Raw genomic sequence first — 13,135 nt, 5'->3', positions numbered from 1 at the left:
CGATTTTTAAAGTTTGCATACGATTTTATATGGGAAAATCCACTTTTTCAAAACTTATTCTCTATAAATTTCCAGTTGGCTCCTAAAAATATACCAATACATGATATTTGTAGGAAATTTTCCTGGGAATAATTCTTCTGAAGATTGTAAGGCGCTACAAAATTTGTAGAAAAAGTTATTCACCTTAAACTGATCGAATGTCTGACGAACGGCTCAACATTGAATTTTTCCAGCAACACTGCTGCAGCATGCTGCTGTTGCAAACTCAACAACGTGATGAAAAAAAGTTTCGCTTAGAATTAAGCTTAAAAGCATGATTTTTTGCTCATAGTATCTTCGGAGAAAATGCTTAGAATATCAATCCCTATATTTTGATAGTATTCGTTGTGTGATTTATACCCCTAAAAGTGAGAAATCAGCTTTCTAAACACCCCTACGTAGTGAAAAACATTTTCGTGTGGGATTAAGCTTGAAGGTATGATATTTTGCTCACGTTATCTTCATTATCGGAGAGCTTGCCTAAAATATTAACTATCAATTCAATGGCTTGGCTTTTTTTGATGATGATGTTGACGTGAATGAGAAATCGCAAATGGTCAAAGCATTAAATAAGCCTCAAAAAACTTCCGGAAAATCTAAACCTAAGAAGGCAAAACAACTTGAGAATGCTAAAGTCCTAGTAAAGGCTGGTAACATTCAGAAAAACTCTACACTTTCTAACTTTGTAACAAAGGCAACGAAACGATTTTTCGAAATCATGAAAATCTCAACAGACTTTCTTAAAGAAAAACCTGAAAAATGGCAATCAAACAAACACTATCTGGAAGCACAAGAACGCGTGAAGGCAATTGCAGTAGTGAATGATTTTGCAGAAAGGGCTGTGAAGCTTGTCAGCGAATACAACAACAAAATAACAAAAGATCCCGATCAACAGAATTATTTGCTACAAGTTGTCGGATCCCACAGACAACAAAAGCCTCAGAAATATTGAAAGGTGATAACCTTTTTTGTTGAATTTTTGTATATGTTTCAATCAATATAAATTGCAGTAATTATCAGTAATAAAAAATTAAGTTTGAGCCAAAGATGTTTCTATTTTCAACAGACAGCGGTTTGCAATCAACACGGGGAGCTAAAGAAAAACTTCGAAAACCTACCCTTTTCTAGTTGTTTCGGATCTTTCAGCGGCCCATCTTGATGCCCGCTCAACCAACATCCCGTCCAAAGATCAATACTCTCTATTTCTCTTTTTCAGTAGATTTCATTTACGGTAGTTCGTAGTGACCTGCTGGCCATGTATCTGCACAAATTGTAGCTATGTATCTACCAAGCTCCTTTCTGAAAGACACCAGGGTATGATCTATTAAATTGGCACCAGAACCCAAGTTGTCACACGACGTGGGTGTTTAGAAAGCTTATTTCCCTCTTCTAGAGGGAGTAATCAATCTACATTGAAACTTGATAGTGATTATTTTAAGCAAGCTCTCCGATAATGAAGATAACGTGAGCAAAATATCATACCTTCAAGCTTAATCCCACACGAAAATGTTTTTCACTACGTAGGGGTGTTCAGAAAGCTGATTTCTCACTTTTAGGGGTATAAATCACACAACGAACACTATCACAATATAGAGATTGATATTCTAAGCATTTTCTCCGAAGATACTATGAGCAAAAAATCACGCTTTTAAGCCTAATTCTACGCGAAACTGTTTCTCATCACGTTGTTGAGTCAGCAACAGCAGCATGCAGCAGCAGTGTTGCTGGAAAAATTCAATGTTGAGCCGTTCGTCAGACATTCGATCCGTTTAAGGTGAATAACTTTTTCTACAAATTTTGTAGCGCCTTACAGTCTTTAGAAGAATTATTCCCAGGAAAATTTCCTACAAATATCATATATTTTTATATTTTTAGGAGCCAACTGGAAATTTCTAGAGAATAAGTTTTGAAAAAGTGGATTTTCCCATATAAAATCGTATGGAAACTTTAAAAATCGGGCGCCAATCAGGCGTTTCACCGATCGTTCTGAAAAGTTTCACAGTTGTTACAGGACCCATAAGGAACACGAAAAGTGCATGGGAGCGAAAAAATTACAGCAACGCTTTTTCCCATACAAATGTGTCCCAGTCTAATGGGCATTGTAGGGCGATTTTGAAGAAGTTCCAAAAAAAAGGACATGTGTCTACTTATTATTAGTAATGAAAATCCAATGAAAAAACTAATTCAAGTACAAAATTGTACAAACTATGTAATCATATGTTATGTTGGAATAATGCTTCGATAGAGTTGAGAGTTGGAAAATTAAAGCACAAAATTGAAGCTATGCACAAAATAAGTACGAAATAAGTATTTATCACCTTAAGATTGCATCTAAGCGTTGTCCATTACAATTGATGCCATTCCAGTTTCAATAATTGAGATTAATATTAAAAATAACTTAAAAACCACCGGTAACCGTGGCTTTAAAATCAGCAATTGGAAAGCTCCAAAACTATCAAACAATTCGAAAGCCCGAACGGTTAAAACAATTTAAACAGGCTACTATTTCCGCTAGGTGAATCATCCTTCCGATGCTTTCCACCTAAACTCCATTACCTCGGCTAAAAGTCCGGGCTTAAAGTATTTCATCTAACTGGGCGCTCACTTCTCTGCAGCAGTACATACATATATCCGAAGCACTGCTTTTGCATCGGTGAACAATATTCTGCTCCATATTACATATTTAGCATGATGCAAATTCATGATGCATTCTGCGGTATATGTAGCTCTCTCTCTTCTAACAGTTGCATTGCCATAGACCGACGGACACGGACGCACAGGGAGAGTGGCAGAGGTTATTGCATTGGCCAAAAAACAGCGCAAAATAGCCCAGTCGACAGATCCCAAAGTGCAATTTTCTGTCCGTTTGGTACGGGAGCTGCTGCTGTGCAGTAGCGCCGCTTCAAAGGCCAACGAGACAATCGATATATTCCGGCGGAACATTCAGCTCGGCTGCCACAAGTACTGGCTTGGAAAATAGTGCATAGTTTGAATTTTTTATATTTTGTTCATTTGGCATGCACAGAACAAGGCTGGCAGATGACACCCGACTCGATATCGGAAGCATCGTCGTACAACGATGGCAGCCGTTGCTCGTTGCTAAATGGTACTAATAGGTTTTTTTTTCTCTTCTTCTCGTATCCACAGGTCAATCTATTCGCACCGGATATTTACGTACAGGCACTGCCGGACATTTTGGAGGATTCCAACACGAACATCTTCGGCATTGTTCGAGTCGAAGATAAGGACAAAGGAACCCACGGACAGATCAGAAGTCTGGACATAGTGGACGGTGATCCGGATGGTCACTTCCGAATCAAACCCACCGCCCGGCAGGGAGAGTTTGTGATCGAGGTACATCGTTTGCTTGATCGAGAAACCGCTCCTCAAGGGTACAATCTAACGCTGAGGGCAGCAGATCGGGGGATCCCCTCACGGCAGAGCTACAAAGTGATTCCGGTGCATCTTGCGGATAGCAACGACAACGCACCGGTTTTCAACCGGGAGATTTACGAAGTTTCTGTCCTAGAGACCTCTCCTCCCAACACCCCTGTGATAAGACTGAAAGTAACCGACCGGGATGAGGGTAAGAACGCGCAAGTGTTTCTGGAGATTGTCGGTGGCAACGAGGGAGGTGAGTTTCGAGTCAATCCAGAAACTGGAATGTTATACACCGCAGTTCCACTGGATGCCGAGCAGAAAGCTTTCTATACACTGACCGTTTCGGCTATCGATCAAGGCAACACTGGAACGCGAAAGCAGTCCTCAGCTAAGGTTAAGATCAACGTCCAAGACACCAACGATAATGATCCGATATTCGAAACCAACAACATGACAATATGGGTCGACGAAAATGAACCCGCCGGAACGACGGTTACCAAGGTGATGGCCCGTGATAAAGACCTGGGAGAGAATGCATACATATCCTATAGTATAGCGAACCTGAACGATGTCCCGTTCGATATCGATCACTTTTCCGGCATTGTGCGCACCTCGAAACTGCTGGACTACGAAAGCATGAGACGAAAGTACATACTACGAGTACGAGCATCCGATTGGGGTCTTCCCTATCGACGGCAAACCGAGATGCAGCTGATCATAAAGTTGCGCGACGTAAACGACAATCGACCACAGTTCGAGCGAATCGACTGTGTGGGACGAATTCCGAGATACACTCCAATCGGGACCGAGATATTCACGCTGTCGGCACTGGACTTCGACTACGGTAGCGTAATTACCTATCGGATGGTTTCCGGGAACGAGGATGGGTGTTTCAATTTAGACCCCGGAACGGGAATCATCTCCGTTGGTTGTGATTTGAATGATGTTGGGGTAGAGTTCCGGGAGGTGAATGTGACGGCTACGGATGGAACGCATTTTGCCGACACGGCAAAAATACAGATAAATTTGATACGAAACAAGCGGAACTTGGGTGGCAATCTGAAGGCGGAGGACGGTGCGACGTTTGATTGTCGAGAAACGGGAGTGAGACAGAGACTGGTTGACATTCAGGCTTCCGCCGAAAGAAACAACATGCCCGGTAGGGACGTCAGTAATGGGGATGACTTTGCTATGATGCCCAGTCGGTATGGTGAAAACGTTCACGCGCCAGAGTTTGTGGATCTTCCACTGGAAGTGAAGGTGAACGAATCGGTTCCACTGGGTACGACAATTACTTGGATTAAAGCAAGAGATCGTGATCTGGGCTACAATGGAAAGCTAGTTTTTGGAATATCTGGAGGCGATGATGATTCTGTGTTCCGCTTGGATCCGGATAATGGTGAGCTCAAGATTATCGGATATTTGGATCGTGAACGCCGCGATGAATACCTCTTGAATATTACGGTTTATGATTTGGGAAAGCCTCAGAAATCCATTTCCAAGGTGCTTCCGATCACGGTGTTGGATGAGAACGACAACGTACCACGCTTTGAAAAATCCCTAGCCAGCTTCCGCGTTACTGAAAATGCTCTGAATGGCACCATAATCTTCCGAGTGAACGCCACCGACGCTGATCTGGGAAATAATGCTAAAATCACGTACAGTCTGATCACCGACACCAAAGACTTCCGAGTTGATCCCGAAACGGGTGTTCTCTCCGTGATCGCCCCGCTTGACCGCGAACGCCAAGAGATATACGAACTGCGAATCCGTGCAACGGATGGTGGAGGCGATCAGAGTACTCCAGCGCTGTATTCAGAAGCCTTGGTGCGGGTCACTGTGGATGACATCAACGATAACGCACCGGAATTCAACATTCAAAACTTAAATGTAAGGATTCGAGAAGATGTGCCCAAGGGCACAGTCGTGACGGTCGTTACCGCGATCGACTTAGACAGTGGTTCAAGTAGTGAAATTCAGTACAGTTTTAGTGAGAATGGTGATGGTGAAGGTTCGTTCAAAATTGATAAGCAGTCCGGAACGATACGGACGGCAAAAATGCTTGACTTCGAAGAGCGTCAAATACACAGTTTAACCGTGAAGGCTATCGATCGAGGGATGCCCTCGTTGTCCTCCGAAACATCGGTGATCGTGGAAGTGATCGATGTGAATGAGAATCGTTACGCGCCACAGTTCGAAGATTTTGTGCTAACGGGATCGATTACGGAGAACAAACCGCCGGGAGCGCACGTCATGCAAGTGGTTGCCAAAGATCTGGATCCACCGGGGCCGGACTCCCGCGTCAGCTACTCGATTAAAGGTGGCGATGGGCTGGGGATTTTCGCCATCGATAACGAAGGTAGGTTGGCTAGTTTATAATTTGCAGTTGAATTAATTTCAATGATGATGAAACAAACACAATTTTGATAAAATCGAAAACTAATTTATATCTGGATGTTGTTATTATAAATCAATGATAGAGAGAGCACCGTAATCAGATGTTGTATTCGAATTGCTTTTTGGATTTCAATAGCTTGTTTTTTTTTGTTTTTTAAACAATAATGTCATTAAACTCACCAGCCAAAGCAATAACAATAGTTCAATGATATCGATTCACTGCTATTGGTCAGAACAAACTGAGGACTGGCAGCTCATCTGACCTAAACAGATGTATCCGCCGATAATTGTACCTTTTAAGCTGCCGGTTGATGACCAGATGACAAAGGGTAATTGGAACCGTCCACCGATACATTTTCAGTTACATAAAGGATACATCAGCGTTGGGACAGGAGCATCCTGCTGCCGGGATTGTTCTCCGCAAAGAGACTATTTCGAGTGACAAAACTAGTCGGACGCTTTTGCAAATCAGTAAAATTGGAGAATGAATAATGCATACGCATATTATAGTTTTAATATCAAAATGATTTGCATAGTATGCATACATTTGCTCGCACACCTAACCTATATGTGTGGGTCCCCGGGGAGGATGATATAAGTCCCTCAGTGTGTCGTCAGGATATGGAATCCGTATCAGACAAAAGCACACCCGCTGTCGAAACTGGCACTAGAGTTGAATGGAATTATAGAAATTTCCCGTTTTGCCTCTTTATAGGGCAGTACTTTACCTTAATCGGAATTGTTGTGTGCCGGTTGTTAGGCTGGTATTTTCGATTTCAGCTATCCGGATCAATGTATAAATTAGCTGAGACTTTGTATAATCTGTAGAGAATTTTAATGAAAACATTCACTGAAGTAACATACCGACACATGGAAGGATTGAACTGCGATAAAATAACATACCGTCTAAGCGTGTTAAAGAGCACAACAGTGTATTCTGTTGAGCTTTTAGATTCAATTGAATCATATCGAAAAAACGTTCAAGTTATTCTATTATGTCATATGCAGAATTTTTCTTTCTGGTTTTTTAGAGCAGAACTTTGTATATTTTGCATTTGTACCGCATCGCATGTGTTAAGGGGTAGTTTGGTAGCTGATTAGAGTTGATTCATAGATGATATACGTTTTGAGATGAATTCATAAATAGATATGAAAGTATTCCTCCTAGAAAGCCAATAGTCTAGAAAACCGGTAAAGAATTCATCTATATGATAACCATCACGCCAAAACGAAAAATGGCCATGCAAAGTTACGTATCTTCTGGTAAAGTAGGTAGTTCTTGTAAGGTGCAGTGATAATCCAAATTTTCAATAAAATCTACTAAGTCTAGCAGGAACAACAGTGGTTTAGTGATTTTGACGGTTTTTTGAAAAAAAACCTTCTAGGGCCGTTTTACCCCATTTGGCACACTTGACTTATACATGACATTTAAGCTCTTGAGTTGCTCTACAAAACGCCATATTCAGATATTTTTCTAGCGATGTTGAGAAGACTAGGATGACCCTGAAAATTTACAATTTTTAAAAGAAAAATGCGTTTTTTCGTCAATTTACCTCTTTGCCATATATTGTGACCATGCGTTTTGAGGTACTCTTAGTGCAGAATATTACCACAATTTTTTGGAAAAATCCATCAAGTATAGCAGGAGTTATTGCACTTTGTTTTTGGACATATCATTTTCAAGGGCCGTTTTACCCCACTTAACCTTAATGAAAAAAATTGAAATTTTGCAAAACTTTCTACCTTGAATACACAAACAAACGCTGAAAATTTCAGCCCAATCGAAGAACATCAAAACAACATGCGATTGCGCCTCTTGCGAACTGGCTCATAAGTTCAAGGCAGTATCTTCCGGTTTCCCAGAAACAACCGATATGGGTACTTTTCATAATCGGGAAGATGCACAGTTTCATTTTTTATCCCAAACGAATGTCCGAATACCATTCAATTGGAGTATTTCCGGAAGCAGGACAATGACCAGAAGCCGTAAATCAACCCCAGATGTCATTTTTAATATTTTCATAGCCACTAAGTTATTTTTAGCTAATTGCTTCGTTAGTGTTGTCATCTAGATTATTATTAATTATTATCTACAACTTAGCCGAAGACAACACATCGATAAAACGAACCGTTTTGGCTTTGTAAGTATAATTATTGCTTGAGTGCCAGTTAAAAATAAAAAAATATTTCTAGAACCAAAACGGTTTGTTTGGCCAGTTTAGTGTTTTCGGGAAAGTTGTAGAGAATGCTTTTTTCCTTCTAAAAAGTACACATGGTAAAAAACCTAAATTAATCCACCTAGCGGTCAGACCCAGCCTTTCTCATTCAATTTTTTATTTGTAAAAACAGATTTACATGAACGCTTCAATCCAATAAATGTATATTCACTCTTTAGGTTCTAAAATATTGATGTTGTAATCTATACATATAAAAATGCAGTCCGGTCTGTCTGTCTGTCTGATCCATATAGGCTCGTAAACTACCGAACCGATCGACGTGAAAATTTGTATGTAGGGGTTTTTGGTGCCAATAAAGGTTCCTATGATAGTTTGAGACCCCTCTCTCTTCTAGGAGGGAGGGGTCCCGCACAAATGAAACATAAATTTCGGCACAACTCAGGAACAAACCAAGCAAATGAAACCGAATTTGGCATGTGGATGTTTTAAGGGGTAACTAATATGTCCATAATAGTTAGATGAAACACAAATTTGTGCACATCTCGAGAACTAATCAACCAAATGGAACAAAATTTGGCAGGTAAATGTTTTTAGTGGTAAAAAATATGTACATAATGGTTTGACACCCGAATCCCTCTTCTATAAGGGAGGAGTCCCATTAAAATTTAACACAAATTTCGCACAGTTCAAGAACCAATCAAGAAAATACAACCAAATTTGGTTTGGTGTTTTTAGAGGTAACAAATTTGTCCATAATGGTTCGACGCCCCTCCCTCTTCTGGAAGTTCATGTTTCTTCACAAGTTTCTGCACATCTCGCGAACTAATCAACTAAATGGAACCATATTGGCAGGTGAATGTTTTTAGTGGTAACAAATATGTTCCATAATCGACCTCAGACAACATTTTGGATTGTAAGATGGCAACTTCCGGTTTCTGGAAAACAGCCAAAAATGGCCGATTTCCATCCAATATAATAATATCCGGATCTAGAAGAATACACAGGAGCTAAAATCAACCACAGATAGCATTTTAAATTCTAAGATGGCGACTTCCGGTTTCTGAAAACAGCTGAAAATGACCAAATACCACCCAATATGAGTTTTTCTTCAACCAGTATGCCGTTCAAAATCCAGAAATTGACTCCAAATGCCATTATGAAATCCAAAATGGCGACTTCCGGTGTCGGAAAAACAGCGCAAACGACCAAATACCACCCAATATGGGTATTTCCGGAACCGTAATGATGCACTGGAGCCACAAATCGACTTCAGACAACATTTTGAGTTGTGGGATGGCAACTTCCAGTTTCTGGAAAACAGCCTGAAATGGACGATTCCCATTAAATATGAGTATTTCTGGAACCAGAAAGATGCACAGAAGCTAAAAATTGATCACAGACACAGTCTTGAATTTCAAGATGGTGACTTCCGGTGTCTGGCAAACAGCCGGAAATGACCAAATACCTTTCAATATGAATGTTTTCGGAACCAGAATTACGCCCAGATGACAGAAATTGATTTCACAGGCAATTTTAAAGTCCAAAATGACGACTTTCGGCTTCTGAAAAACAGTCTAAAGTGACCAAATATCACCCAATATGTTCAATAATGAGCTTGATTTGCAAAACGAAGTGAATATTGATTCCGCTTTGGAAGCATTAAAATGTGCAATTGTTGATGCCAGGAATTATTCTGTTCCAAAGGCTCAAGTGAAATTTGATTCATCAATAATTGACGAAAATCTTCAACTTCTAATTCGTTTGAAAAATGTCCGCAGACGTCAATATCAACGTTCTCGTGACCCTGTTTTTAAAACTATTTATAAAGATTTACAGAAAGAGATTAAACATAGATTTACTCTTCTGAGAAATCAAAATTTTGAGACTAAAGTTGAAAAATTGAAACCATATTCAAAACCATTTTGGAAGCTGTCGAAGATTCTTAAGAAACCTTCAAAGCCTATTTCAGTTTTAAAAGATGGTGAACGTTTTCTTGTATCCAATGAACAAAAGGCTCAAAGACTTGCTCAGCAGTTTGAGAGTGTTCATAACTCAAATTTGAATTTTGTGAGTCCAATTGAAAATGAAGTCACACGTCAATTTGATTTAATTTTTTCCCAGAATTTTTTACCTGCAGAAATAATTGAAACTAACTTGAATGAGATTAAATCAATTATTAAAAATTTCAAAAATATGAAAGCACCTGGTGACGATGGAATCTTTAATATACTAATCAAACATCTCCCTGAGAGCACAATGGAATTTTTAGTGAAAATTTTCAATTGCTGCTTCAAAATTGCATATTTTCCCAAATTATGGAAAAATGCAAAAATTACTCCAATTTTAAAGCCGGATAAGAATCCAGCTGAAGTTTCAAGTTACCGACCAATCAGTTTGCTTTCTTCAATAAGTAAACTGTTTGAGAGAATTATTCTTAACAGAATGATGTCACACATCAACGAAAATTCAATTTTTGCAAATGAACAGTTTGGATTTCGCCATGGGCATTCCACTACTCATCAATTGCTCAGAGTTACTAATATGATACGAGCTAACAAATCTGAAGGTTATTCCACTGGAGCTGCTCTTTTAGACATAGAAAAAGCATTCGACAGTGTTTGGCATAAAGGTTTGATTGCGAAATTGCAAACTTTTAATTTTCCGATTTTCCTTATCAAAATTTTAAAAAATTATCTTACTGATCGAACTCTGCAGGTTGTCTATCAGAATTCAAAATCTGATAGATTTCCTGTCAGAGCAGGTGTACCTCAAGGTTCAGTCTTGGGTCCAGTCCTGTACAACATATTCACTTCAGATCTTCCTGATTTGCCTCCAGGATGCACAAAGTCATTGTTCTGCGATGACACAAGCATTTCCGTAAAAGGAAAAAGTCTTCGTGTCATATGCAGTCGATTGCAGAAAAGTTTAGATATTTTTTCTTCCTACTTGCAAAAGTGGAAAATCTCTCCCAATGCTTCTAAAACTCAAATGATAATTTTTCCGCATAAGCCTAGGGCGTCTTTCCTCAAGCCAAACAATAATCACGTTGTCAAGATGAATGGGGTTATTTTAAGTTGGTCCGACAAGGTTAAGTACTTGGGACTAATTTATGATAAAAAACTTATTTTCAAAGAGCACATTGAGAGTATACAAGCCAAGTGCATCAAATATACGAGATGTTTATATCCTCTCATTAACAGGAATTTAAAAAACAAACTTTTGATTTACAAACAAATTTTTAGACCAGCAATGCTTTATGCTGTACCGATCTGGTCAAGTTGCTGTTCAACAAGGAAGAAAACGCTCCAAAGGATTCAGAATAAAATTCTGAAAATGATTTTGAAGCGTCCTCCTTGGTTTGGTGCACTCGAATTACATAGACTTACTGGTGTTGAACCATTAGAAGCTATGTCAAATAAAATTATTAACAATTTTCGACAAAAATCGTTGCAATCCTCAATTGCTACGATAAGCTCTCTTTATAGCCAATAAGTTAGCAATTAAGTTAGTTGTAAGTTTACTTCCCCTTTTCTGACAAGTAGGTTTAAATCCCTACGAATGATAAGTCCTTATTGCGAAAGCAAACAAATCCTAACAATTAAAATTTCAAATTTCTAACAGTGTTGAGAAGTCACCATTTGTGATTGGACACACATACTCATTATTTGCTAATATTTATCATAAATACTTAAGCTACTAACAAATCCCCCCTTAAAAAAAAATAAAAAAAAATAAAAAAAAGAAATCACCCAATATGAGTTTTTCTTTAACCAGTATCCTAAATACCGTTTTGAAATACAAGATGGCGACTTCCGGTTTGTGAAAAACAGCCTAAAATACTATCCAATATGAGTATCTCTGGAACCAGAATGATGTAAGGAGCTAACAATTGTCCTCAGGCACCATTTTGAATTGCTAAATGGCAACTTCTAGGCAACAGTGGGAAATGGCCGAATAATACTCAATATGGATATTTCCGTAAACGTGATAATGCACAGAAACCAAACATTGACCCTGGACACCATTTTGAATTTAAAAACGACCACTTTAATTTTTGAAAAACAACCTAATTAACTAAATACCTCACAATATGGGTATTTCCGGTGTCAGATTGATGCCAGAAAATCTGCTGAAAATGACCGAATACCACTCAATATAAATCTATTTAGAGTTAAAGCGATGTACACAAGCCAACAGTCGAGGATGTTGTCATTTCGATTAAAACCAATCATTACAAACGAGTTGTTATTTGACTTTGTCATATCCTATGGCCGATTGGTTAAGCATTTGCAGACTTTAAACACATCGCAAGGAATCAATGAATTTGAAACGTTCAAATAGTACGATATCACACTTAAATTATGTTAAGGCCACATATATCGATCAAAGCAGGTATAGTTTTAAATAGTCTTTGAATTTCTTTTCTTTCCATAACTTTTGAGCCACATATCAAATTGTTATGAAGTTTGTTATTTGTGAGTTTGAGAGATGACTCGTTCGTATAACACTAGTAATGTTCAAATAAGTCATGTACTCTTTGAGATAATAGACTTTCGTTGTATTGTTAACAATTTAATACATAACAGTTGCTTAAGTTCGATTATAATCAAATGAAATGGGAACGTATAGGGCAGCCAAACTTTGAAAACACGTGTTCAATCATAATTAGAGACAGTGGTAATTCGCGGCAAAAAAATTCAAAATTCGCGGGTGGCAAAATAGAAAATATTCAAATATCGCGGTGATTTCGCGGCAACCTAAATAAAGATTTAAGGAAAAAACAAGAAAAAACTGTTTTATTTAATTTATTATGCGGTAGTTTACCCGTACGATAATTTTTTTACATTATTACTAATTAAAAGTACATGCTTTATCAAATTGTTTTTAGTGCTATTGCAGTGTTGGCAGTCACGTATTATTTCATTTATATTGGCTCACGTTGCGTTCCGTATCTATCGAGTTTCCGGAAATAAACAAATATTTAATTAAAAACCGGAAAAGTTCTAGCAAACGTCCGCGAATCGAATTAAAGTATAAAACCAATGTCACTGTCGGATATTAAAAATGTTTGCTTGTACGCCCTCAGTTCATCTCGCAACTTGGATTTTATCCTATCATGTAGGTTACCAAAACCATTACTC

At 38.6% G+C, this 13,135-nt stretch overlaps 1 protein-coding gene across 11 annotated transcripts in view; it reads left to right on the top strand.

The window, feature by feature from the left end:
* Positions 1–13,135, top strand: part of LOC129725427 (fat-like cadherin-related tumor suppressor homolog) — a 682,871-nt gene that overhangs the window by 391,861 nt on the left and 277,875 nt on the right. For all 11 annotated transcript variants that reach the window (XM_055681264.1, XM_055681263.1, XM_055681262.1 and 8 more), the window contains one exon: positions 3,187–5,779. In XM_055681264.1, the coding sequence (XP_055537239.1) occupies positions 3,187–5,779 (2,593 nt within the window). The remainder of the gene's footprint in view (positions 1–3,186; positions 5,780–13,135) is intronic.

The sequence above is a fragment of the Wyeomyia smithii genome, chromosome 2, assembly GCF_029784165.1.
Source record: "Wyeomyia smithii strain HCP4-BCI-WySm-NY-G18 chromosome 2, ASM2978416v1, whole genome shotgun sequence".
Classification (NCBI taxonomy): Eukaryota; Metazoa; Arthropoda; class Insecta; order Diptera; family Culicidae; genus Wyeomyia; species Wyeomyia smithii.
The sequence above is the reverse complement of the archived record's forward strand: the minus strand, read 5'-3'. Positions and strand labels throughout refer to the sequence as shown.